The sequence below is a fragment of the Nakaseomyces glabratus genome, chromosome F (genome assembly GCF_010111755.1).
Source record: "Nakaseomyces glabratus chromosome F, complete sequence".
Lineage (NCBI taxonomy): Eukaryota > Fungi > Ascomycota > Saccharomycetes > Saccharomycetales > Saccharomycetaceae > Nakaseomyces > Nakaseomyces glabratus.
The window spans coordinates 282,642-308,681 of NC_088956.1; the positions used below are offsets into that span (position 1 = coordinate 282,642).

The 26,040-nt window shown below is 39.2% G+C and overlaps 12 protein-coding genes across 12 annotated transcripts; 6 read left to right on the plus strand and 6 right to left on the minus strand.

Annotated features, from left to right (window-relative positions):
- Positions 1 to 421: 421 nt before the first annotated feature.
- MRP20 (mitochondrial 54S ribosomal protein uL23m) lies at positions 422 to 1,036 on the plus strand (the record flags this gene model as incomplete). Its single annotated transcript, XM_446087.1, has 1 exon — positions 422 to 1,036. One exon carries the CDS (start codon positions 422 to 424, stop codon positions 1,034 to 1,036), a length of 615 nt encoding a protein of 204 aa, XP_446087.1.
- Positions 1,037 to 1,795: 759 nt separating this feature from the next.
- Positions 1,796 to 6,424, plus strand: PDR15 (ATP-binding cassette multidrug transporter PDR15; the record flags this gene model as incomplete). The annotated part of the gene is made up of 1 exon (XM_446088.1): positions 1,796 to 6,424. The coding sequence occupies one exon, from the start codon at positions 1,796 to 1,798 to the stop codon at positions 6,422 to 6,424; it is 4,629 nt and encodes a 1,542-aa protein (XP_446088.1).
- Positions 6,425 to 6,771: 347 nt separating this feature from the next.
- TRS120 (TRAPPII-specific subunit TRS120) lies at positions 6,772 to 10,548 on the minus strand (the record flags this gene model as incomplete). Its single annotated transcript, XM_446089.1, has 1 exon — positions 6,772 to 10,548. One exon carries the CDS (start codon positions 10,546 to 10,548, stop codon positions 6,772 to 6,774), a length of 3,777 nt encoding a protein of 1,258 aa, XP_446089.1.
- A 636-nt stretch (positions 10,549 to 11,184) lies between these two features.
- ADE8 (phosphoribosylglycinamide formyltransferase) lies at positions 11,185 to 11,817 on the minus strand (the record flags this gene model as incomplete). The annotated part of the gene is made up of 1 exon (XM_446090.1): positions 11,185 to 11,817. One exon carries the CDS (start codon positions 11,815 to 11,817, stop codon positions 11,185 to 11,187), a length of 633 nt encoding a protein of 210 aa, XP_446090.1.
- A 415-nt stretch (positions 11,818 to 12,232) lies between these two features.
- Positions 12,233 to 14,752, plus strand: SIZ1 (SUMO ligase SIZ1; the record flags this gene model as incomplete). The annotated part of the gene is made up of 1 exon (XM_446091.1): positions 12,233 to 14,752. One exon carries the CDS (start codon positions 12,233 to 12,235, stop codon positions 14,750 to 14,752), a length of 2,520 nt encoding a protein of 839 aa, XP_446091.1.
- Positions 14,753 to 14,904: 152 nt separating this feature from the next.
- On the minus strand, positions 14,905 to 15,669 carry STE14 (protein-S-isoprenylcysteine carboxyl O-methyltransferase; the record flags this gene model as incomplete). The annotated part of the gene is made up of 1 exon (XM_446092.1): positions 14,905 to 15,669. One exon carries the CDS (start codon positions 15,667 to 15,669, stop codon positions 14,905 to 14,907), a length of 765 nt encoding a protein of 254 aa, XP_446092.1.
- A 301-nt stretch (positions 15,670 to 15,970) lies between these two features.
- On the minus strand, positions 15,971 to 17,002 carry DFM1 (Dfm1p; the record flags this gene model as incomplete). The annotated part of the gene is made up of 1 exon (XM_446093.1): positions 15,971 to 17,002. The coding sequence occupies one exon, from the start codon at positions 17,000 to 17,002 to the stop codon at positions 15,971 to 15,973; it is 1,032 nt and encodes a 343-aa protein (XP_446093.1).
- Positions 17,003 to 17,663: 661 nt separating this feature from the next.
- Positions 17,664 to 18,410, plus strand: RRP17 (rRNA-processing protein RRP17; the record flags this gene model as incomplete). The annotated part of the gene is made up of 1 exon (XM_446094.1): positions 17,664 to 18,410. The coding sequence occupies one exon, from the start codon at positions 17,664 to 17,666 to the stop codon at positions 18,408 to 18,410; it is 747 nt and encodes a 248-aa protein (XP_446094.1).
- A 146-nt stretch (positions 18,411 to 18,556) lies between these two features.
- On the minus strand, positions 18,557 to 19,663 carry ERD1 (Erd1p; the record flags this gene model as incomplete). The annotated part of the gene is made up of 1 exon (XM_446095.1): positions 18,557 to 19,663. The coding sequence occupies one exon, from the start codon at positions 19,661 to 19,663 to the stop codon at positions 18,557 to 18,559; it is 1,107 nt and encodes a 368-aa protein (XP_446095.1).
- Positions 19,664 to 19,960: 297 nt separating this feature from the next.
- On the minus strand, positions 19,961 to 21,094 carry GVI51_F02607 (putative aminopeptidase; the record flags this gene model as incomplete). The annotated part of the gene is made up of 1 exon (XM_446096.1): positions 19,961 to 21,094. The coding sequence occupies one exon, from the start codon at positions 21,092 to 21,094 to the stop codon at positions 19,961 to 19,963; it is 1,134 nt and encodes a 377-aa protein (XP_446096.1).
- A 350-nt stretch (positions 21,095 to 21,444) lies between these two features.
- On the plus strand, positions 21,445 to 23,952 carry SYF1 (mRNA splicing protein SYF1; the record flags this gene model as incomplete). The annotated part of the gene is made up of 1 exon (XM_446097.1): positions 21,445 to 23,952. The coding sequence occupies one exon, from the start codon at positions 21,445 to 21,447 to the stop codon at positions 23,950 to 23,952; it is 2,508 nt and encodes an 835-aa protein (XP_446097.1).
- Positions 23,953 to 25,093: 1,141 nt separating this feature from the next.
- On the plus strand, positions 25,094 to 25,591 carry RPL12B (60S ribosomal protein uL11; the record flags this gene model as incomplete). The annotated part of the gene is made up of 1 exon (XM_446098.1): positions 25,094 to 25,591. The coding sequence occupies one exon, from the start codon at positions 25,094 to 25,096 to the stop codon at positions 25,589 to 25,591; it is 498 nt and encodes a 165-aa protein (XP_446098.1).
- Positions 25,592 to 26,040: the final 449 nt, after the last annotated feature.

The window sequence follows — 26,040 nt, forward strand, 5'->3', positions numbered from 1 at the left end:
GAATAGCATTAGTGAAGCCTTTGACATGCAATTTTAGTCTATGTTTCGTTATTTTTTCAGCATTTGGTAGAGAGTCGAAAGAGCCCAAGAATTTTACGTACGAGATGACATAACTGGGGGTTTGAGTTCAATGAAATTCTCACGTCGAGATAATCGCATGCTCAGTTGGTAAGAGCAATAGCAACATATGGGGATAGTCCAACTGTGCATCGTGTGGAACCCAGATAGTACCCCAGAGAAAGGTGGCATTGTGTATTTTAGACAAGTAAAGCGATACTAGGACTAAATCACTCGAGATAGACCTACTTTAGATAAGGCCGATAGAGATTGTCATCGGTAGCAGTGCTTAAAGTTGAACGTTAAGGTAAGAGTTTGTCCCTAGTCAGAAGAGACAATAAGACATATATAACACGTTTAAGACATGCCTAGACTGGTCGGTAAGTCAGTTAGTGATCACATTTTGGGTCTTGCCCAGAAAGGTATTGAAGAGAACGCAGCGCATTTCAAAGTTGGTGGTAAGAAGCTATACTTCCCCAAAGCGCGGGTGATCCTGTTACGCCCCAATGCCAAGCACACACCATACCAGGCCAAGTTCATTGTGCCCAAATCCTTCAACAAGCTTGACCTAAGAGACTACTTGTTCCATGTGTATGGTCTGCGGGCCATGAACGTGACCACACAACTTTTGCACGGCAGGTACGAGCGTGCGGGTAACATTGCGTCTCCTAGGTACCGCGGACCGCAGATCAAGAAGATGACAATTGACATGAACGAGCCATTTATCTGGCCCGAGGAAGACACAGAAAACAGTCTATGGGACCACAAGTTTGCACAAGAGCTGAACAAGTACCGTGAAGAAACGATGATGAAGCTGGGCAGCGACAAGCTGAAGCCCCACAAGGCGTTTGACGGTGCGCTGGGTCCGTTCAACGACAACATGATAGCACAACCGTTCATTCCAAAACAACTGAAGAGGCGGATGTTGAACCAGAAACCACAAGACCCAGACTACTTAAAGATAAACCAGTTCTTGTAAATAAATTTGAACTATCCCAATACCAGAGCCCCTTGTATAAATGTAAATACTCAAGAAATTAAAGACGTCATTTCAAAAACGCTGATCTACGCTAATTAATATATTATATTAACACATTTTCCAGGCTTCTTATAATTTAATTAGTATTATTGCACAGCAGCAACGGAGTATCCCTATAGATCAACCACGGAATAGTGGATCTTCCGTGGAATATCCATCACAACACTGCACACAGAATTCCACGGAAACCATTGCCTGTTTTGCACTTTTGCACTTTGCACTCTGCACTTTGCACTCTGCATTTGAGGAACGTATTAACGTTGGTTTCTCACCCACAACCTCGAGGTCTACTAAGGGGTGGCATAGTCTCCCCCCCACACTATTTATATGCCTAGACAATGGCGTACAGTCAGCATACCTCACGGAGCCGTTAGGAACTTTTTTCTTTTTCATTGTTTTGGCTCTGTGGGAAGAAGGGGGGCATCACAGCATTCCGGGGGGGATGGCCGCCCCATTGCTGTAGTGTGTGCTGCCAGGAAGGCATTGTTCTGTCTTTAAGACCTCTATCTTGCACTTCACCCCCCCCTTGCAACAGCCCTCAAAAACTATATTAGCTACTACGTCAATGGCAATTGGTATATATACTGGAACGTTTATAAGGTTTGTTGGGTGTATTAGGTTGGGAAGTAGGGAACACCACTCAGCTCACCTCAGTAAAACAAATTATTACAACATAACAAATAGCAAAATAATATAGTGATGAACACACCCGATGACTCTAGTGTCTCGAGTGTAGACTCGCATCAGCCCTATATGGGTTTTGATGACAACGTCGAGAAACGTATACGGGAGCTCGCCCGGTCGCTGACCCAGCAGAGCTTAACGTCGTCAAACCGGTCCGTAAACAAAGAGGCCCCCGCAGATGGCAGCGCGCCATTGGACAGAGTCTCAACGCGGGCGTCCTCCATTTTCAGCGCGGACTTTAAAGGTGTCAACCCTGTCTTTTCGGACGAGGAGGAAGACGACTACGATGCCCGTCTGGACCCCAACAGCGATGAGTTCTCCAGTAAAGCGTGGGTCCAGAACATGGCCAAGATCACAACTGGGGACCCGGAGTTCTACAAGCCGTACTCGATCGGGTGCTGCTGGAAGGACCTGAGCGCCTCTGGTGAGTCCGCCGATGTGTCATACCAGAGCACTTTCCTGAACCTGCCCGTGAAGCTGCTAAACGCCGTCTGGCGTAAGGCGAGACCCGCCAGAGAGAGCGATACATTCCGCATCCTGAAGCCCATGGACGGGCTGTTGAAGCCCGGTGAGCTGCTTGTGGTGCTGGGCAGACCCGGTTCCGGTTGTACCACGCTGCTGAAGTCCATCTCCTCGACCACGCACGGGTTCCAGATTAGCAAGGACTCCGTGATCTCCTACAATGGCCTGACGCCCAACGAGATCAAGAAGCACTACCGTGGTGAAGTTGTGTACAACGCCGAGGCAGATATCCACCTGCCCCACCTGACGGTATACCAGACATTGGTCACTGTGGCCAGGTTGAAGACCCCACAGAACCGTGTCAAAGGTGTCACCAGAGAGGACTTCGCCAACCATGTAACAGATGTCGCTATGGCCACCTACGGTCTTTCCCACACAAGGGACACAAAGGTCGGTAATGACCTGGTCAGAGGTGTCTCCGGTGGTGAGCGTAAGCGTGTGTCTATCGCTGAAGTGTGGATCTGTGGCTCAAAGTTCCAATGCTGGGATAACGCTACGAGAGGTCTCGACTCTGCCACTGCGCTGGAATTCGTAAGAGCTCTGAAGACACAGGCACACATTGCAAAAAATGTGGCCACCGTGGCTATCTACCAGTGTTCGCAAGACGCCTACAATCTCTTCAACAAAGTATCCGTGCTTTATGAAGGCTACCAGATTTATTTTGGTGACGCCCAGCACGCAAAGGTATACTTCCAGAAGATGGGTTACTTCTGTCCTAAGAGACAGACCATCCCTGACTTCTTGACTTCGATCACTTCACCTGCAGAGAGAAGAATAAACAAGGAGTACTTGGATAAAGGCATTAAAGTGCCACAGACGCCATTGGATATGGTTGAGTACTGGCACAACTCCGAGGAATATAAGCAACTAAGAGAAGAGATAGACGAAACACTGGCACATCAATCAGAAGATGATAAAGAAGAAATTAAAGAAGCCCACATCGCTAAGCAATCAAAGAGAGCTAGACCCTCATCCCCATATGTGGTAAGCTACATGATGCAAGTCAAGTATATTCTCATAAGAAATTTCTGGAGAATTAAAAATAGTGCAAGTGTCACGTTATTCCAAGTCTTCGGTAATTCAGCAATGGCCTTCATTCTGGGATCTATGTTCTACAAAATTCAAAAGGGTTCTTCTGCTGACACTTTCTATTTCAGAGGTGCAGCCATGTTCTTTGCCATCTTGTTTAATGCTTTCTCCTCTTTGCTGGAAATTTTCTCTTTATATGAGGCAAGACCAATCACCGAAAAACACAGAACATATTCTCTATACCACCCAAGTGCTGACGCTTTTGCATCTGTTATATCTGAAATCCCACCAAAGATTGTTACAGCTATTCTTTTCAATATCATCTTCTATTTCCTGGTGAACTTCAGAAGAGATGCTGGTAGATTCTTCTTCTATTTCCTAATCAATGTTATCGCTGTTTTTGCCATGTCCCATCTTTTCAGATGTGTTGGGTCTTTAACAAAGACTTTACAAGAGGCCATGGTACCTGCATCGATGTTATTGTTGGCGCTATCAATGTATACTGGTTTTGCTATTCCTCGGACAAAGATGTTAGGTTGGTCAAAATGGATCTGGTACATCAACCCTCTTGCATACCTATTTGAATCTTTGATGGTCAATGAATTCCATGATCGTAGATTCCCATGTAACACTTATATTCCCAGAGGCGGGGCATATAACGATGTTACAGGTACCGAAAGAGTATGTGCATCCGTTGGTGCAAGACCTGGTAATGATTATGTTCTTGGTGATGACTTCTTGAAGGAGAGTTACGATTACGAAAATAAACACAAGTGGCGTGGGTTCGGTGTTGGTATGGCCTATGTTATCTTCTTCTTCTTTGTGTACTTAATTCTGTGTGAGTTCAATGAAGGTGCTAAACAGAAAGGTGAAATGCTAGTTTTCCCTCATAGCGTTGTTAAGCGTATGAAGAAGGAGGGTAAAATTCGTGACAAGACGAAGATGCACACAGACAAGAATGATATCGAGAACAACTCCGAATCTATAACCTCCAATGCGACCAACGAAAAAAACATGCTACAAGATACATATGATGAAAATGCTGATTCTGAGTCCATTACCAGTGGAAGTAGAGGTGGTAGCCCTCAAGTTGGTTTATCTAAATCAGAAGCAATCTTTCATTGGCAAAATCTGTGTTATGATGTACCAATCAAGACAGAGGTAAGAAGAATCTTGAACAATGTCGATGGTTGGGTTAAACCAGGTACACTAACTGCTTTAATGGGTGCATCCGGTGCAGGTAAAACAACATTATTGGATTGTTTGGCTGAAAGAACTACAATGGGTGTTATTACAGGTGATGTTATGGTTAATGGTAGACCAAGAGATACTTCATTTTCAAGATCTATTGGTTATTGTCAGCAACAAGATTTACATTTGAAAACTGCAACGGTAAGAGAATCGCTAAGATTTTCAGCTTACTTGAGACAACCTTCTAGTGTATCAATTGAAGAAAAAAATGAATATGTTGAGGCTGTTATTAAGATCCTAGAAATGGAAACTTACGCAGATGCAGTTGTTGGTGTCCCTGGTGAAGGTTTGAATGTTGAACAAAGAAAAAGATTAACTATTGGTGTTGAATTAGCTGCAAAGCCGAAATTGTTAGTGTTTTTGGATGAACCAACTTCTGGTTTGGATTCGCAAACCGCTTGGGCAACATGCCAACTGATGAAGAAACTGGCAAACCACGGACAAGCAATCTTATGCACTATTCACCAACCTTCTGCTATGCTAATGCAGGAATTTGACAGATTGCTGTTCTTACAAAAGGGTGGTCAAACTGTTTATTTTGGTGACTTGGGTAAAGGATGTAAAACAATGATCAAATACTTTGAGGATCATGGTGCACATAAATGCCCTCCAGATGCAAATCCAGCTGAATGGATGTTAGAAGTAGTTGGAGCAGCTCCAGGCTCACATGCAAACCAAGACTACCATGAGGTGTGGAGAAATTCCGAACAGTTCAAACAAGTTAAACAAGAACTAGAACAAATGGAAAAAGAGCTTTCCCAAAAGGAGCTGGATAATGATGAGGACGCTAATAAGGAATTCGCAACATCGCTATGGTATCAATTCCAGCTTGTCTGTGTGAGATTATTTCAGCAGTATTGGAGGACTCCGGACTACTTATGGTCCAAGTACATTTTGACTATCTTTAATCAACTGTTTATTGGGTTCACATTTTTCAAAGCAGATCATACTTTACAAGGCTTACAAAATCAAATGCTTTCTATTTTCATGTACACAGTTATTTTCAACCCGTTACTACAGCAGTACTTGCCTACATTTGTTCAGCAAAGAGATTTATATGAAGCAAGGGAACGCCCATCTAGAACTTTCTCATGGAAGGCATTTATATTGGCTCAGATAGTGGTAGAAGTTCCTTGGAATATCGTTGCTGGTACATTAGCCTACTGTATCTACTATTACTCTGTTGGTTTCTATGCTAATGCCTCTCAAGCCCACCAGTTGCACGAAAGAGGTGCATTATTCTGGTTGTTTTCCATCGCGTTTTATGTTTATGTTGGATCCTTAGGTCTATTTGTTATTTCATTCAACGAAGTTGCTGAGACTGCCGCTCACATTGGTTCCTTAATGTTCACAATGGCCCTATCATTTTGTGGTGTGATGGCTACTCCAGATGCCATGCCCAGATTCTGGATTTTCATGTACAGAGTCTCACCATTAACCTATTTGATTGATGCATTATTATCCACAGGTGTGGCTAATGTTGATATCAGATGCTCTAATACAGAACTGGTCACATTTACTCCGCCACAGGGCTTAACATGTGGTCAATATATGACTCCTTATCTGAATGTAGCAGGTACTGGATATTTAACTGATCCATCTGCTACCGATGAATGTCATTTCTGTCAATTCTCTTACACCAATGATTTCTTGGCCACTGTGAGTTCCAAATACTACAGAAGATGGCGTAATTATGGTATATTTATTTGTTTCATTGTATTTGATTATGTGGCTGGTATCTTCCTCTATTGGCTGGCAAGAGTGCCTAAAACCAATGGTAAAATTGCTAAAAACGGTAAAACAGCCAAGGTTAATTTTATTAGAAGGTTAATTCCCTTCTAGACATCAGAATTCAGTGACGTTTAGATCTGAAGTTTAAAACACAAGAGCTGACAATTTATGCTACTTTAATTAAACCATATCTGTCTAAACAAAGAACTAATCGACCAATATATTGTGTTTGGTTGACTTTTCATGTAAACATCCGAATTTTTTTTGTTCTAATTTTCATTTGTTTTAGCTTTTAATATTACTTTTTAATTTTTTATGTAGTTTAGTTTGATTTATTCCAATTAATAAATGATATGCATATTCTAATTTTGCTTAACTATCTATAAAAAGTGGCTACCATAATATAATATTTATAATGCCAAATTCGAACTTTTAGATGACGTTGATTAAAACAGAAACTAATTAACTTCGACAAGAATGCTGTCAGGATTAAACTGCAAGACCTTATCTACACTTTCAGTTTCTGAAATACAGACGCAAATTTCATAACATCCCGGTTCTATAGGAATCACATCTAAACACACTGTACTCTCACTATTGGTTGAAAATTTTTGAGACAGAGATCCATTATAAAGTAACCTCCTGTTAGATTTTGGTAGCAGTTTCGAAGAAAAATGTTCAAATATAAAGAAATTTAACAATGCAGTCTGCTGAATTCGAGAATGTTGTCTTTGAACTGTTTGAGGTGAAATCTGGCATGATATTCTATTTAATTCACCAGTAGTTGAAGATTTTGAACTACTAGAAAGTGTAATCGAAAAAGGAAGCTTACCCTTGTACAAATTGGCCACAGTTCTGTTGTCAAACTTTTCGATGTATTTCCTAAAGTCAACTTCTCCTCTTATTAAGGAATCTGTACTCAACTCCCATCGACAAGACAGTCTTTCGAGGATATATTCTCTTGTCCAGAAGCATTCACGCATAGTTATCTCAGTGTTTTCGTCCATTCCACTTTGCAGAAATTGTCTCTCTTTAAATATCCGGGGAATTGGTTTATTCGAAAAGTTTATTTTTTCAACATCGATTTTCCTAATAGGTACAATAATTCTCAAATTTCGATTTGACTCTACCAAATGGCCTTTGCTTACAAAATCTTCATATGTCACCTCGATGTGTATGCCATCAATCCATGAATTTCTGAAATCAAGTAAAAGCAGCATGTAATCTTTAGCAGAGTAGCTAAATGCATCATTAGATTTGTTTGACAAAGATTGTATATAAGCAATCCAACTGGAATCGCTAGTATTAGTAAAATTCATATGGTTTAAAGGAATCAAATCCATATTAGGGACTTCAATACTTCTTCGTAAGGTTACTTCATAAGGAATTTTGAGTTTTTTCATATAAAAACAGGATTTGTCTTCTTCTTGCATACCATACTCGACAACAACTATAAAAGATTCAAACTCAAATGGAGCACGCACTGTATCAATCTCCAGCTTCAATTCGAAAATTTCATTTGGTTGTACATGCTCTGGCTTATTCAATATCTTGATACATTCATTTTTCATCCACATTATATTCGATTCTAGTATATTTAAATCATCTGGTTGCATTTTCTTCCAGTAGTCGGCCTTTAAAGCATGCTCAATATTGGTAACAGCAGTTACATTCAACTGATCTATCGACTTGGATAATGACTTATTTCGTATCAAAATTGTGAATTGAGATTTGGTACCATCAAGTAACATCCAAGAGTTTCCCGTTACCTTTCCATTATTCATTACTTCAAGTTCGGGTTGTTCGGGTAGAATTTTGAAAGTAAGTGCTTCTGATTCCAAGGGCGGTGTCGTCCTTAAATTAATATTTAATGGAGAAATAATACCCCCATTTTGCGGCATTGGATATACATCAAATCTTGACAAGGGTAGATCTAAGACTGAAAGTCTCAAATATCTCAAGAATAGAAAATCATCGGCTGTTGATTTTTTTATCTTAATAGGTAAGGTGATGTTTCGTACTGATTTGGCACCAATAACATAAGGATTATCTTTAACCGAACTTCGTGTATCTAGTTCACAATAATCGGTTATTTCGTCTGGTAGATGTATATCTGATATTGTAATATCGAAACCATAAGGGTTCTGGATGGTACAGCTAAATTCGGCCCTATCATCTACCAGAAATAGTTTTGGTTTACTGTCAGAGCTTCCTGAAGTTTTTAGATTTAGAGAGTTGGCTTGTTTGAATGGATTAAACACCTCATGTGGATTGATTTTTTGAGCAGTAGCAATACTATTTTCATTGGGTATTCTAAGAGTATCATAAGAAGCTGAATCTGTTTCTAACCTCGAGATTGTAACTCCTCTTAGGATAAAAGGGTCCCAGTATTCTTTAATCTTCAAATTTTGTATCAGAGGCTTGAGAATTACCTGCAAAATTTCCTTCTGTTCAGTTTCAGACAGCATATCATTGTATTTATTGAGCATTAACAACCCATAATCCCTCATATTGGACTCAGCTTTCATGCTGACACTAATCTGTAAGCATAACTCTATTATGTCTTTTTGAAGTTCTCGCCATTCCAATGAATTACTCTTTACCTCATTAGAGTCTGCTGATTCATGAATATCATATAATCTCATCACTGTGTCCAGAAAATTTTGAAAGCTATGCTGCCATTTTAAGCCTTCTGCGTGTGAAGAAATTGAAACCAAGAGTAACCGTAGGGTAAATGCTTGTTTTCTTGTAAGTTGTAGAGATGCATAAGCTTTTGACAATAGCGAGAAAATACTTGACTGTTCCTCTAATTCCATATCATCAATTTTCAGCAGCAACACCTTCCCACAAAAAGAATAAACGTCAGAATTAGAAAAGGATAAATTCTCGCAGTCTTTTAAAGGCTTATTGGAGTAGTTGCAATTTATTATGCTTGAGGCCACATTTTGCGACTGTACAACTGCCGAATTACAGCATAACATAAAACTCAAAGTACGTGAGAGAAATTGAGAATAAACAATTTGTGGGGCATACTCACTATTATGTGAAAGACTTTCATCGTAATAATGCAAAGCTTTGTCAAGAATAGCTTTCACTAGTACTGGCAAGTTTGACATATCGACATCGATATTAGCCTCGGAGGTAGCTAAAGTTAAAGAATTCCTTGGAGACTGGACACTATTAGTCAAACTATTCCTGGGGCTGAGAGCTTCGATACTATTATTCGGGCTTTCCATTGGACAAATTAGTGCAACAATATGCGGTATTTTAAATGGCATCTGTAGGTATGATAATATAACAGCACATATTGCAACTCCATCGAGAGCTGATCCAAGCCACAAGAGATCTCTAACCCTGTATAGCAATATAACTGCTTCATTAAATGAATTCAATGCATCTGACACCCTTCCTGCTAATAACTGGAAATTACCTAAAATTTTGTATTGCCTTCCCTGTGCTCTTGTTTGTATTTTATTATCTGTTGAAGCTAGAGATGTAGACAGTTTTAAAGATGCCGATCTCTTTATATTATTGGTGGTCATTTCAAATGAGGATAACCTCTTGTTAGTATTAGTTGAATTCGAGTTGTAAAGAGAGCCAGATCCTCTTGATTGATTTCCAGGCAAAGCAGACATCAATAAACTCGTCTTACGCACCGCGTTTCCTCCAATTGCTCCCGGAGATCTGAGGGTGACATGCTTGTAAGATGAGTAATAATGATTTAACGCGACAAGGAAATTTCTTGTAATATCACATAAAATAGTCTCGTAGTTTTCTAGTTTGTCAGAGTTGTAATGAAAGATATTACTTATATCTTGATTTTCTACATCTGAATTGATCAAACTCTTGTCCGTGTACAAAAGGTTGTGAGATATGACAGTTGGGTAACGTTCTTTTAAGATATTCATATTGTCAACAGGGTCACTCTTGTCATTTACTAGACCAATTATAACAAATATCTTTCTAAAGGGTTCGAAGTCATAGAGAAAAAGATCTAATGCATCAGCATGTTGACTGATAGTAAAATCATAGAATACCCTACCGTTTGGAAAAGCCTGCGGAGTAAATAATGGACAATCGATAGGAGTTATGTCAAGTAACCGAACCTCGTTATTTGCCCTGAGTGTCTCAAATTGATTTAGAAAGTCTCGTTTCTTCCATTTGCCTATAGGTACCACCAGCGTCCTAACTTTGCATGGATTTACAAAGCTTAGATTGCTTGAAAGGAAGTCCATATGAAAATCGGGGCCCAGATTCAAAGGATTTTTTTTAATTGGTTAGCTAAAATTCTTGCTTGTATCTAGTCTTCTTCTAACAGTGAGTATACCTTTTGAAGTAGCGATAAGTTATATATTCAACTTCTATATCGAAGTGACACAAGTGAAAGCACAAATGTAGGTGATTTGTTAACGTTTTTCGACCAATTACTATGTCTATATCTCTACCCAATACTAATCAATGAAAAGAAAGAGGGAAAAATATGCAAATTCAGGTACCTATGAGAGCTGACAGATGAAGCTGAGTATTAAATATGAGCTGTATTTCAGATTTAATGCCCTCTTTTCTTCAAGTGTGGAGCTGTTAACCTTTGATTTTTCCGATTTGGCGAGCGATGATCTATTTTCGTGATCACCATAATAACATAATCCCTCTAGGAATTACAACTTTGTAAGATACAGGAAGTTAATTGAGAAAGTTGATGCAGCAACTCTGGAATATCCAAGTAGTTTTTGCAGGTGTTTATTATTTATGAAAAAGTAGTATACATGCCATAATATTTATCGATTAATGAAGGTTCCAGGTTGATAGTGTGAAACTAGTTCTAATACCATATCGGCCTTTCTACAGGGTTAATTGAAAATACCGTATTGTTAATTCGCTAGAGCTTTCAAAGTTGCCTCAACAATTGCTACATGTTCGGCTTTGTGTACCCTTTCTTCGTATTGGTCCAGAGTTTCCTTCCCAGGAACTATTTCCAGCTCTTTTACCACTAATGGCTCACCTTTATCAACTTCTTCTATCACGTAGTGCACCATACAGCCGGCTTTCAAAGGCTTATTATCCTCTTGGCATTTATTCCAGGCCATCTCTATGGCATGTGTAGTTCCATCAAATTGGCCCGGAAGGGCAGGATGTAAGTTAAGTATAGGTATACCCTTCAGTATAGCCAGGAAGTCTGGGCCCAAGATCAATAACCAGCCAGCACAGACCACTAGATCAGGTTTAGATTCCAGAACCACCTGTGCCAAATCCTTCTCAAATTGACGTCTGGCCAATTTCTTTTGAGCTACGTCCTCCTTAGGAATGCTCTTGGTATAGTTGTAAAGAGAGTGAATTGTGGTGGGTACACCAGCAGCGGCAGCTCTCTCCAAGCCGTAAGCCTTCTTGCTAGAAGATATGACATGCGTGATCGATATACCGGGCAACTTACCTTCCCTTTCAGCATCCAGCAGCGCTTGCAGGTTAGAACCAGATCCAGAAATTAACACCGTAACTCTCTTCATACTCCACTATCGACTAGAGCCTTGTCCCGCTTAATGATGAGCTTACCAGGAGGTGGCAAGCGCTATAATTGAAATATAAAAGAGATGAGATGAGTCTTTATTAGTAGTTAAATGAGAAGAAGTCAAAGGTTTTGTAGCTGCCGACGGGTTGGACATCAATTCGAATCTCGTCGGGAGCAGAAATTTATATTTTCACTAATTTGATGTTTGTTGGGGGAAGGAAGCACATCGAAAATCATACAAAAACAAACAGTGATGAGGAAGGATTTGACACCTCATCTCATTTCTGATCTGCACACAGCGAACACGAACGTTTTACTTTGAACTTTAGTATAACTAGGTGGCTAGTCGTGTAATTATTATACTGTTTTACCTCCTTCGAAAGGTCAAGGTTGATTAAGCGATTTTAATTTGGATGGACTATAACATACCGCTGGGAGATGATCGATGCTTGGTTTGTAATGCATGCAATAGGCTGAGTCTGCTTGATTTAGATGGTTTGGATGCACTGATACGGTATTTATCGGAATACAAAGCTTTAAAGGTTGATCTCGGTACTGGAAACAGTGAAAATGTAGGCATTGCGGATAAAAGGAATGGGCTATGCCTATTTTTGCTTCGGTATTTGAAAAAGGACAGATCTAAATCCTATGAAATAAGGGCTGTAATTAGAGCTATAGATGCGATATACAGGAAACAGAAACTCCCGAGCATGATGGAATTGACTATGCTGGTTAGAAAATACACAAACAAGTATGATCCATACGGCTATTGGGATAATGTGGATGAATTTAATCCCATGGACGTTGTAACAAAACAAATGATAGAGTTCATGAATATTAGCAATAATCCTAAATCACCTAATTTCGTTAGATCACCATTTTATGAAATATTGAGTATAATCCCAGACACTACAAGAAGGCTGCCTGCAATAGAAGTCAAGAATGTAGCAGAATGCAAATTTAAATTTGAGAAAAATGTATGGACAAAACTCACAGATGAGAAGTACCCTTTGAAACTCTATCTTTTTTCAAGAAAGGATAGTAAAGATCCTGAAACTGGTGACTACATACCAAATAAAGATGAGGATACTCCAATTGCATTTCCCACCCCTATAGAAGTGTGGGTCAATAATGAAAAGATAAAAGCAAATTTTAAAGGTTTGAAAAACCGAGATGGATCTGTTAATCCAGTCGACCTCACCCCATTCTTAAAATCTTGGAGAGCTCAAAATGTAGTAAAGATAATCCATGTTTTCAATAAGGAGTGCTACTCCTCTTATTGTGCTCTTATCAAACCAATCGCACCACAAGAAATTCTTACAACAATTTTGAACAAACCAGTCATCCCATATACCTCAGCATTGGAAAATGTGAAGAAATTATTTGGTGAACAGACCGATAATGAATTGATCACAACCTCTACTATTATAAGTCTGAAATGTCCAATCTCATACACAAGAATGAGTTATCCAGTAAGGAGTAAATACTGTGAACACTTACAATGCTTTGACGGCCTCTGGTTCTTGCATTCCCAGTTACAAGTTCCAACTTGGATGTGCCCCGTATGTCAAATTTCTTTGAAACCTGCAGACCTATATGTATGTGAGTTTTCAATGAGGGTTCTCAACTCATGTGCAAACAATGTGGAGCAAATTGAATTGGCACCAGATAGTACTTGGAAACCAATCTATGAAAAAGAAGACCAGTCGGACTGTAGTGATGAGGAAGATACAAGCAAAGACACTATGACTGAAGTACTGAAACATGAAATGGTGACTGACACTATCACCAATAAGACAAGTAGAAATAATAGTCAACTAAATGTGGTGTCATTATTAAGTGATGAAGAAGATGACACAACTACTACTAAATCAAAGGATAGGGGGAGTAAACTAGTACCCACTTCAAAGAATTACAACTCGAGTAGCACTGGAAATGTTGTCCGTAAAAGCATAGGCAATGAAAAAAATGGTGCAGTTTCTCAATCTATTGCTATTGCTGCTTCTACTACTCTTCATAATGATACCAATCATGATGATGAAGACGACGACCTTCCATTGTCTGCAGTAGCAAGGAAAAGAGGATCACCAAGAGAATTTTCCTATGGGAGCTATGAAATAAATGGCACTTTGGCATCCCTATCAAACAATGCTACTTTGCCTCAGAATTCACATACTCACAAAAAACCACATCTTCAAAGGCTAGCACCAAAATTATTAGCAAAAGAGCCACTAAAGAATACGAATGGAGCGGATGCTAATCCAATTTTTGGGATAAACTCCAAATTTAAAAATGATAACCAGTTATCTAAGAAAACCCTAGATCCCAAGGCGACGTCACAACCAACAATTAATCCAAGTTTTGATAGCGCTCAACAATATTCCATGAGGATAAGTTCTCAAGCTGGCTTGGGATCTCGCAGTATTCTGAGTAGCAATTCCAACTTAACAACTTCTGATTGTAATCCATTTGTTAGTGAACAGCAACTTGCATATGAGGGTAAAAATGGCAGGGCATCTTCTGAGATTATGCAAAAACCTATAAGGAACGAAAACCGGCAGTCGCAACAACGCGTGACACCGGATCTAAAGCATGTCAATGATTATAAGAGAACAAACAAGAAGGGGAAAATAAAAAATATTGTCAACGATCAAAAAGCAGAAGAACTCACACAGCTTGCCAACGGAAGACTCAAGACTGATAAAGCACCGGAGCTTCCAATCCTTCCAAAATTACCACAGATTGCGGGACAATCACATAGCACCTCCAAAATAGCCAGTGAACCCAGTTTAGATAAAATTAATAGGGTTAGTATCAAGACAAAACCACCAAGCGCGCTTCCTATTGTTAATCCATTCTTAACAAGTAAATCTAAACCTAATAATACTAAGGGAGCAGAAATAGTCAAAGGAAACAGTCCATGGTTTGTGTAAATTCATGCACCGATATCTAACTCGTAGCACTATTTAACAATTGCATATTATCATCGAAACTCATTACAGAATGCTCAATATTAAAAACATTCCGTTGAAAATTTATATTATATTAGATGTTCTAAATTAGTCTAATTATTACATTTTGAGTGCTAATCAATTAACGGTATCCATACCTTGACCCTTTTTTTGTAGTTTATGTACTGCTCACCAAAGAACTGTATAAGGTATTTCTCCTCAATTAATATGCGCTTATTAAAGAAGCTCCAAAGCACGCCTACAAAGACAATCAATGCAATTGGATTTAAGAGTAGCAATTGAGTCCCTATAGCCCACCAGAAAAAACCAAAATAACTTGGATGCCTCAAATATCCATAAATGCCTGTGGTCACTAATGTGTGATCGTCGAGTTTCTCCGTCTTCAAGATATGAGAGAATGACTTACCAGCTTGATACATGGCCATTGATCTAGACACTTGACCTAAAAGTATCAATATTACCCCGATGATTGTTAAGAATATTGCTACCCAAGAGTTGCTAATCTTCTTCATATTAGGAAAGAATATACTTTCCACAAGACACTCAAGGACACCGAACATGTGTGCACCAAGATAACCGATACCATTGTTCAAAAGGAAGGAGTCTGAGTTGACTTTACCTGGGTTCACCTTGGCAGTTACATAAAACTCAAGGAAATGGAATATTGACAGGGCAATGATATAAACATTGAAATTTCTGAACTGTGTGAATGTAAGGAGACCAACGAATATACCGAGAAGGATTCCCAGTGCAAATGAGGTTACAGCAATGTCATCTAATGGATTGCGACGAATGTCTGGGTATGCTTTACCATTTATTATTACAGGCAGGCCTTCCGCATCAGGCACAAATTTCTCAGATTTGTTTGATCCAGTCATTGGCGGTTTAGGGTATGATATCCTTTAGGTTTTTGGCTGAAACAAAAAGTAGACATTCTTATTAAGTTATGCTAATTGAGCAAAAACTAATAAGAACAGACGTTACTGGTATGATAATTTTATGAAACTACTCTGCCTCATCGGATTCTGTATTTGGGGCTTGTTCTTAAATATGTCGTAGCCTAGCATATCAATTTATAAAGCTATAAAGATAGTCCTAAAGAGACTAATGGTATCTATAATTTCAATAATTCATATATACAGTAATGAATTGTTCATCTCGTCTACACCCCAGATCCTGCTAGTCATCTCCAACCCTCTTGCCCTTTCCTGGGAACATTCTGGATCCCATACTTGTCTGGGTTCTTGAAGCACCAGAAGTCCTCACTGAAGAAGAAGACCTAATTGAGGCAGACTGGCCAGCCAATGAAGGTGATGGGTTATCACCTTCTGTTCTTGTACCTAATCTTTGTCCACCTGTCTTCAGGATCGAACTTATTCCCGTGCTTTTTAGTATATTACCATCAGTCACAATTGATGGTGTGGTCTCACCACTGAATAAGTTATAAATCTTGATGAACCAACCTGGTGCTTGCACTTTTCCTCTTGGCTCGTATCCATAGTTGGCCACATTGGTCTTGATTAGTAGTCCATATAGTGGACCTAACGTCCAGGTGTCAACACAATTGTAAATGTATGCCGCTATAATACCGATCAAAGACAAGTAGAAATCAAATCTTGAACCCAACACAAACCCTGTGAATAGTTGTAAGACTGGGAAGTAACGACCCCATACTGGTATTAGTCCATAGAACATGACCTTCTTATCAGTATTGTACAGAGACCATGTGTACGTCAGGCATGCAGTGAATGCAGACGTCAAGTATAGAGGAACCATAGTGCCGAATAAGAAGCCAGCTATTGTGGTCATTACCACCAGACATGAGAACAGATAAAAGGCGAAATTGTGCGAGCTTAGACTTATTCTCTTTGAGCTATAGTAGAACCCTTGCTCCAACTCAGTGCTTCTAACGTAAAGGTTGTAACCTTCCATCAATGCAGGCATCAAGTTTGCAGGCAGGATTAGTGAAGAGAACAGCATTCTCCATATCTGCAACCTTTGAAACGTTTGAAACCAAGTAAACGCGAAGTGTTGATAACCAATCAGGTGCAAGTGACATAACGTATTCACTGTTATACAGCACGTAACCAACCATCTTGAAACAGGTGGCACACTGTACCAGAAAGAAGAGAACGTTGCTGGTCCTTCTGAGGAAGGTCCATTACCATTTCTAGGTGTGGTGTTTCCCAATGAATGTATATTACCGGCCATAATATATTCAGATAGTGTTCTAGATGTATCTTCGATGCACTAGCAGTTTATATGTGAGTGCATTTGTAGTAATGTTACACCAAACACAAAGATAAGCTCATCATATAACATTCAAGAAGGGATTTCAGGCTTCAACCTTAAAACACATGATTTACATGATCGTTGAAAGAGTGTAAGCATATACAGTATATAAATGATCATCATAATATTTAACGTTGTTTCCACTCATGGTTACAATAGAATTGGTAATCTTATTACAATTTGCTATTAGTTGAACAGGAGGAAGGTAATCAACAGTTGAGATGCCTTTTCAAGAAAGAATCTAGCCAGCAAAGAGCCATGATGACACAGCAAGTGAACCTAAACTATAATGAAGAGGCATATAATCAAGTCAATGTAGTATGATTGGATTTGTATAGAGTTCAAGTTCATATGAGTGCCAGACTCTATGTAGAATGTTTCTTTATTATTAGTATGACTATTAAGTTTAGGGATTTATTTAATGTGCGGGTTTTCTCTTGGAAAAAAAAATTGAAATTTTGGAAAATTTGCGATGAGCTTGTTTGATATTTAAGAGTAAAGGGCATACAACAGCTATAATACACAACGTATTCTATCCTTATGAATTGAATTTTCATAAGTCCGTAAGAGTGTTCAAAATATGGCAGTCAAGAGTAATAGGGAGATTCTTACGCGTGGTAAGAACTATGCCACTAAACAGGCTAAAAAGTTTGGTGCTGATGAAGTATCGTTTGACAAGGATTCGAGGTTGGATTTCTTGACTGGGTTTCACAAGAGAAAAGTACAGAGACAGAAGAAAGCACAAGAGTTTCACAAAGAGCAGGAACGGTTACAGAAGATAGAAGAAAGAAAAAAGATAAGAGATGAGAGAAAACAGCAGATAGAGGAGCAGTTAAAGCAATTCAAGTCTAAACTAGATATTGAACTTGAGGAAGTTGCTGGTGACCAAGATTGGGAGGACAATACGAAAAAGAAGAAAAATCAAAAGTCTGAGGTTAAAGAAGAAGAAGAAGAAGAATGGGAAGGCTTTCAATCGGACCAAGACACTAAAATTGATGAAGACGACAAAGATGAGTCAGGTGTAAAACCTATATTAAAGAAGAACGCTGTAGCCTCAGAGTATTCAGATAATACAGTGGTTGAGATTGAGACATTGGAGCCCAATGAGAACTTTGCATATCTTGCTGAAGTTAATAATGTGAAACTAGAACAATCGGAAAAGGTTTTAAAACAAAGCATCACGAGAGCAACGAAATATGCTAAATTTTTGGGCATGGGTGATGATGAGGACAATAAGAAGAAGAAGAAGAAGAAGTTCAGATATCTGACAAAGGGTGAGAGACGTGTAAACCAAATGAAGGCGAATGCGAACAAGAGAAGAAAATGAGCCTTATGTTAAGTTCCATGTCCTAAATGCCTTAACATGGACATAATAAGTAGCATATTACTTGTCGAGAGGAGTAAAATACTTTATATTATTATTACTAACGGATAGTCTATACACATGCATATTTATATTAACTCTTCGTAGTTTTACCTAGATTCTTTTTGGTAGTTGATCGCATCACTATCTCTTGTACTGTACTCGGATTCTAGTTTAAATACCACCCATCCTGCCCTTCGTATTAGCTCGATGAATTGTGCTTCTTTCTCAAAAAAAAGTGCGGTTGGCTTCCCAGATACATCGTATGGGGCTAAAATAATAATCCATAGCCACCAATAGCGCATAATACCATCCATCACAATTGCAATATGATAATAAAATTTTGGGAACAGTACTCTGCTCTTCTGATATCTAATGCTGGATATAGAAGTAATAGTCCAATCTTTTCTAACATCCCAAATGTAAGAGTAAGTCGACTGTATGAACATCATGACTTTCAAGATGTTGTAGTCCCTTATAGTCAGTGAATCATCTCCATATACTCTTGAATACCACAGGCATAATACTACAGGTAAATGACATGAGTATTTTAATGCATTGGCTAGCAAAGTAAATTCCTTGGTTGTTTTGTACTCCTTCAGACATTGGCACAGTCTTATTAATGGGGGTATTACCGCCAAGAATAAGTCAAAATGCGTTATTTGTATACCAAGCAAATATGTCAGATATAATGCAAAATCAATAATGGGCTTGTTAAAAGAAGTCACTGTATCAGAAAACAATATATAGACATTTCTCAATGCTCGCGGGCTACTTTCTATGACCAGACATCGTTTCACACAATATCTTACAACTCCGCAGGTCTTTAATATAGAGAGGATAAGAAATGCTGCCTGACCTAAAGGTAGTAGTGTGTACATTAGCACAACTAGCGCATTCGCATCTTTGTTTTCCTCAATATAGCTGTGCAATATGTTAGTTAATAATGTCAACGGCAGGATAACCCTCGCCAAATAAGTTGTAAACCTTGTGCTTTGAGTTTTCAATCTTGCATTGTTAGCCGCAAATTGATCCCAAGGGTGACTCAATTGTACCACAGCACCAATATCAATACTATGTCGCAGTAGGAATCTGACTATCCAAGCCCATAAAAATGCTGCCAACAAAAGCAGAACGTTTATTAGTTGCGCAGGTGGAACGTTTACCAAATATCGCAGCAGAGAGATACTTTCTTTCTCCTCTTCCAGTATTATCATTTGAGGTTGGGATGAGTTGTGTTGTAGGGATTGTTGCGATAGTAAAAACTTTTACGCTTTCATACCATTGACTTCTAGTTACACTGATAATACTATTGTTGTTGTTATTATTGTTCAACCTGCAAAATGACATTGCGATGATTTACGTTTTGGCGTGGATCAAATTGTCTTGATCACGTGATATATAGTCTTTAATATATCTTAAATAAGCATAGAGATAATCCGGTCAGTGTGGATAATTATTGTAGGTATTTCAACCAGTATTAGCAAACCCAAGATCTTATTGGCGCTTCTATCTTAGAACCCCAACCATTGCCCTAATTCAATAACTGTTCCCAGAACGAGTTTTGCATGTTCAGCCATGTGGTCCAGACTCAATCTGTCCAAAGTGTCCATTGTACTATGAATATATCTATTGGTCTTTTTAAAGTCACTCTCAATGACAAATGCGGCAGGGAACCCATTCTTTACTGCACTTCCGTGATCACTGCAAGCGTAACCACATTCTGTTTCCACATATGGTATGGACAAGAATTCATTCATCACCAACTTCAAAAAGTTGTTTAATTTGGGCGTGGTGTGATCAGTTACCAAACCTACGTGCTCTTTAGCTGGATCTCTCACATAGCCCGTCATGTCTTGTTGAAGCATGGCTACCACCTTCTTTTGGTCTCGAGCATATCTGGTAAATACGTCAAGGGAGCCAAGAAGTCCTCCTTCTTCCGCAGAGTAGAAATGGAATTCGATGGTATTCATAGGACGTTGGTTTTGCTTTATATAGTATTCCACATACACTCTCAAGGCTTCCAACACTGTAGTAGTACCAGAGCCGTTGTCATCTGCGCCAGGTGCAGGGAGAACTGATGGTAATAATAAGTTGATAGAATCGTGATGAGAACCTATGACAACAATATTATCTGGTAATGAAGTACCTTTGAATCTAACCACAATTGAGTACTGATCCCAGCCCTTGTGTGAAACTTGTTCAATCTGCACAAGGTCCTTTTCAAGCCCATTGGTGATGTTAGTTATCCTTGATAATACCCAATCCGCAGACTTCACACCTTCCGCACTCTTGTAATACCTTGTGTAGAAACTTGTCAATTTAGATAAGTCTGCGTACATGGACTCTTTATCGATCTTGTCGAGCACACCATGTACAGTATCTCTCTGATGCATTTGCATTGGATAGTTATAATCAGCAACTACAGGGTCCTCTTCGCTTCTGAAGAACAGCACATCTGTGACATCAAAAAACTTGATACCACGCCTCCTCAATTTTAGCTTATCATACTCAGTAACTTGTCTTAATTGACCATCACCAACGTCAATGGTACGAACACTGTCATCGTCTTGAAGCAACGAACTCCATGAGCTAGACCAGGGTAAAGCAGCCACACTACCAATATATACCAGATTCTTCAACAACATATTTTGGTGCTACTAACGTGTGTTTAAATCAACAGGCACACCATTGAGATCATGCTAATACGTCTTGCTTTTCTATGGTACTCATCCTTTGAGCTGCGATGGGCTCGGGATTAAAGGGTCCCGGCCCCCCTGCTGAATGTTCTACGAACTTTGTTTTGAGACTGGAAAATTTACAGGGCTTCTAAGGATAAGCGATTTGAACCAGACCGGGATTATAAAGAGGGAAGCAGAGACTGTCCTTAGCTGGTCCAAGATCTGCATAACAGTAATTGGCTAGTTATAGGGTGCTTGAAGATCAAGGATAAGACACTGACAACGAGTAGTGAACGGATCTTATTGGATACAGTTGGATGGCAGACATAGATCAATACATACTGGACGACAGTGATATCGCATTTGAGTATGAGTTACAGAAATCGCCAAGCGTGGAAGTGTGGCAACGTTATATAGCACATTGGGAGGCACAAGTTTGCGAGGATGGTGTGCGGTCTGCAAGGCATATTTTGTGGTTATACGAGCGTATGGTGACCCAGTTTCCAACGTTGACCGTTTGGGAACAGTATATCGGTTGGTTTAGGCGGCAGTACAAGCTGGATCAGTACCTAGATACTTTTAAACTATATGAGCGATGTATAAACTCAGTGAAGGGCCCCTTGGGTGTGTTTGCAGTTGAGGTGATGCTTTTCTGCATAAGCACGTTCGATCTTGATATTATTATGAAAGGCTTGCAGCTGGTACTACACAGGTGTAATAAGGACGAAGTAGAGCGTATTTGGAATATAGTACTGGGATTTGCCCTTGAGCATGTTTTGCCCTCAGAAGAAGGCCCTAATAATATCGATTTTTCAGCTTTTAATGATAGAAATTACGAAGATTTACGATTAGACATCTATAAATTATTATTTCTAGGCGGTGACCAGACAGAAATTGAAGACGATGAGGAGGATGAAGATGTAGATAAGTGGACAGCCAGCCTATTACGATATTACTTGCAGGTAGCGAACGAAGATAAATATGATGAAACTCTAAGGCTGCTGATCAGAACAAAAGATATCAAGATAATAAAAGAATGTTTTGACCTGTATATATTCAACGACAAAACCGGTAAGAATAACAGAGAATCCAAGAAAGAATATGATTTTGATCTGTACATTTATTACCTTGATACCCTTGACAAATTACGTCTCGATAAGGATTATAAAAGTGTTTTTGATAATTTATTAGAAAAATATCCACAGCACCGAGTCTTACTGACATTGAAATTGGCTGACTTCCATATGAAAAGAGCTGACTTCGATAAAATGGAGAAGGTTTTGACAAAAGCACTATCAGAGACGGTGAAAACTAATGAATTCATCGCTATTTATACCTATCATGTAAACTTTGAACAAGCCTATGTGGAGACTATCTTTGATGAAATGAGAGATGACCCTGAAATTCAAGTACAAAAGAAATGGAAATCAGAAATGGATGATCACTTGATTATTCTTGGTGACCTGACCAGCAGGTACCACTTGTTGGTCAATGATCTGAAGATCCGTCAAAATCCAAACAGTGTTAGTAACTGGCTTGAGCGAACCACGTTATTTGAAGATTTTGATAAAAAATGTGAAGTCTTTGTGGAAGCAATAAAGACAATTGATCCCATCAAGGTTAAAGACAAAGAGTACGGTATGCTCGGTAAGCTATGGTGCGATTATGCAAAGGTTTATTGGAGTAATAAAAGTTATGAAGAAGCAAGAACTATTTATGAAAGCGCTACCAAAGTTCCATTTCCAGACTTACAAGACCTAGAGATAGTCTGGCATACTTGGGCAGTTAATGAGTTCCAGATACACAATATAGAGAGGGCACTAAAGATACTAAGAAAAGCTCTTACAGTCCCCCCATCCTACGAAAGTATAATTGATCGGTTTAAATCAGAAAATAGAAGGTTACCATCACAGACAATACTGTTCACTTCAAAGAGGTTATGGAATTACTACATTGATCTTTTGGAATCGATTCCTACCATCGATGCAAATGATGTAATCCGTGCATATGATACATTAATGACTTTAAAACTTATCACTCCAGTAGGCATTCTCAACTATGCGACATTTCTCAAGCAAAATAACAATTTACACGGTTCCCTTCAAGTCTATGAGAAGGGAATCAACATGTTTCCTCCTGAAATATGCTACGAGCTGTGGACGTTGCTGCTTGACGAAGTCATGGAACCAGCACATCAGGCTACTAAGGAACGTATAAGAGAGCTATTTGAGCAATGTTTACAACAACTAGGCAACACTGACATTAATATCAATAGCATATATGTCAAATATAGTGATTTTGAGATTCACAATAAGCTATTCTCAAGAGCTATTGATCTACTGATGAGCGGTGCCAGACGGCCGTACACCAACAAAGAGCAATTGAAACAAAGAGTTGACTTGTGGGAATCAGCTATCTCCAAGTGCGAGGAATTCCTTGGCCCTGATAGCTTACGTCAATTATTATCTGAATGTATACAAGAACTACCAAATTCCAAGGCTATCACATATGTATTGAAATTTACCAAACTAGAAATGAGTCTAAGCGACTACACTAGAGCAAGGGAATTATTGCAGTATGGAGCGCAACTTCTTCCGCCAATAAAAAATGAAGAACTTTGGGGTCTTTGGGAGCAATTTGAGTTAGAGCACGGTGACAAGAGTTATTACAAGGAAATGCTACTGTTGAAACAAAAGCTTGAAAAGGAAATGAAGGTCGACACAGAAGAGGTCAGTAAAGGACAAGGTAATGTCCAATTTGTTGCATCCTCTGTTAAAAATCAAGAGGCTAAGACTAATCCAGATGAAATTGAAATCGATATATAAAAGCGTCCTTCTTCCCTATGCCATTTGGCCGAGATAACAGAACGCAGTTTCAGACCTCTTAGAAAGTTAACAGCGAAGTATTAGAGAATGTATAGTTGCCCGCATAATTATAGGTAAACCCATATATAGTCGTATACTCCAAATTTTGCATTTACAATACAAGTACAACTAGGAGTGTGGTGATGAATACTCAAGGTAGTCGACTACACATCATGTGACAGCAGTCTAAATATACCGCGATACGTATATGGATCCTTAGCAATAACAAAACACTACGTACGACAAAATTTGATCTTTTCTTGTGACTACTGTAACTTTATGAACCCATACACCATAAACCGATCCGAAATGAAATTTGTTTGGGAGAAATTTATTTCTGTTTTATTGTGCAATTGGTAGCAGCTCCCCGGAGTGGGGCTCGAAAAACTGATAATTCTTGGTTGAGCCTGTGAGGATAGGTACAGTGCCCGGAAAGAATACCCCATAGGTTGATACTCTAGGTCCTCCGAGGGGCGAGGCACAGTCCTCCGGTGTTGGGAAGTTCTGTGTGTTCGGCAGTTCCCTCTTGGAATGGATGAGTCTAGGTTTCAAGGAGGCCCCGGCCTAGGAAGGGGCACCCTTGGTAACTGACCCCAAGGCTGTTGGGACCTACTGGCCTTGGGGCAGCCTGGAGGGGAATTGGCTTCTTGGTCCCACTGAGCTCAGGGGGGAACAGCAGAGCTAGGCAGAGACTTCACACCGCTAGGCTCAGAATGTATCAGTGGTAGGCTAGAGAGATAGCCAGCTGGTAAGAAGGAAAGATGAGCCGGTTGCCCAAGGTCCTGTGTGTTCTGCGTTGATTACTGTGGAACCACTGCAAATCTACATTGTTGGAAGTTGTAAATTTTGTCAATTGCATCACATTACCAGATAGTAAGTCCTATTGGGAAAAGTTGCAAAATTGTAATTGTTAGTAGTGAATATTGACCTACTCAGCGTTATTGTTTGGAGTGCCAACGTTGTCTTCTTTTTACAATTTGATATTAACGTAGTACATAAAGGATATAAGCATATTGAGTTTCAAATTTGATATTGTTTATCCGCTTATTATTGAAGACAGAGTGCCTCTTTAAGAAAGGATAGACCAAATAAGAATAAGAAAATGCCTCCAAAGTTCGATCCAAATGAAGTCAAGTACTTGTACTTGAGAGCTGTCGGTGGTGAAGTCGGTGCTTCCGCTGCCTTGGCTCCAAAGATTGGTCCATTGGGTTTGTCCCCAAAGAAGGTCGGTGAAGATATTGCCAAGGCCACCAAGGACTTCAAGGGTATCAAGGTTACCGTTCAATTGAAGATTCAAAACAGACAAGCTACCGCTTCTGTTGTTCCATCTGCTTCTTCTTTGGTCATTACCGCTCTAAAGGAACCACCAAGAGACAGAAAGAAGGACAAGAACGTCAAGCACAGTGGTAACGTCGCTTTGGATGAAATCATTGAAATTGCTAGACAAATGAAGGAAAAGTCTTTCGGTAAGAACTTGGCCTCTGTTACCAAGGAAATCTTGGGTACTGCTCAATCTGTCGGTTGCCGTGTCGACTTCAAGAACCCACACGACATCATTGAAGCCATCAACGCCGGTGAAATTGAAATCCCAGAAAACTAATGTGGTTAATAAAAAATACTTTTAACAACAAAAGATTAAGGAGATTTTTTTAATTAATAATAATAAATTCACTAAGCAATAAACAGTCACAAAGCAACTTTTTTGTAACCAAAAGAGATTGTATCATTTCCCAAGGGTTTTTTAATTCTGCACAAAAAGAATATATTTTCTGTACCGTATTATCGTTTCTTCGTTGCTTTCATTAAGTACTTAGAAATTTTAAAATCATTATTACGTTTTTCATTTTTTTCCTGTTTTTCCTTTTATTTTACTCTTTTTCCTAACAATATTATAGTTCAATGGTAGAAACTTATATTTGTGGTGAACGTGATTGATTCTGGGTTTCAAACTATCGTTAGATTCGCTAGACTGATCACTACTAACATGTCAAATAATCATAACAACTTGAAAGTATGTTTGATACACTCTGGGACCGAGAATTCTGGTTG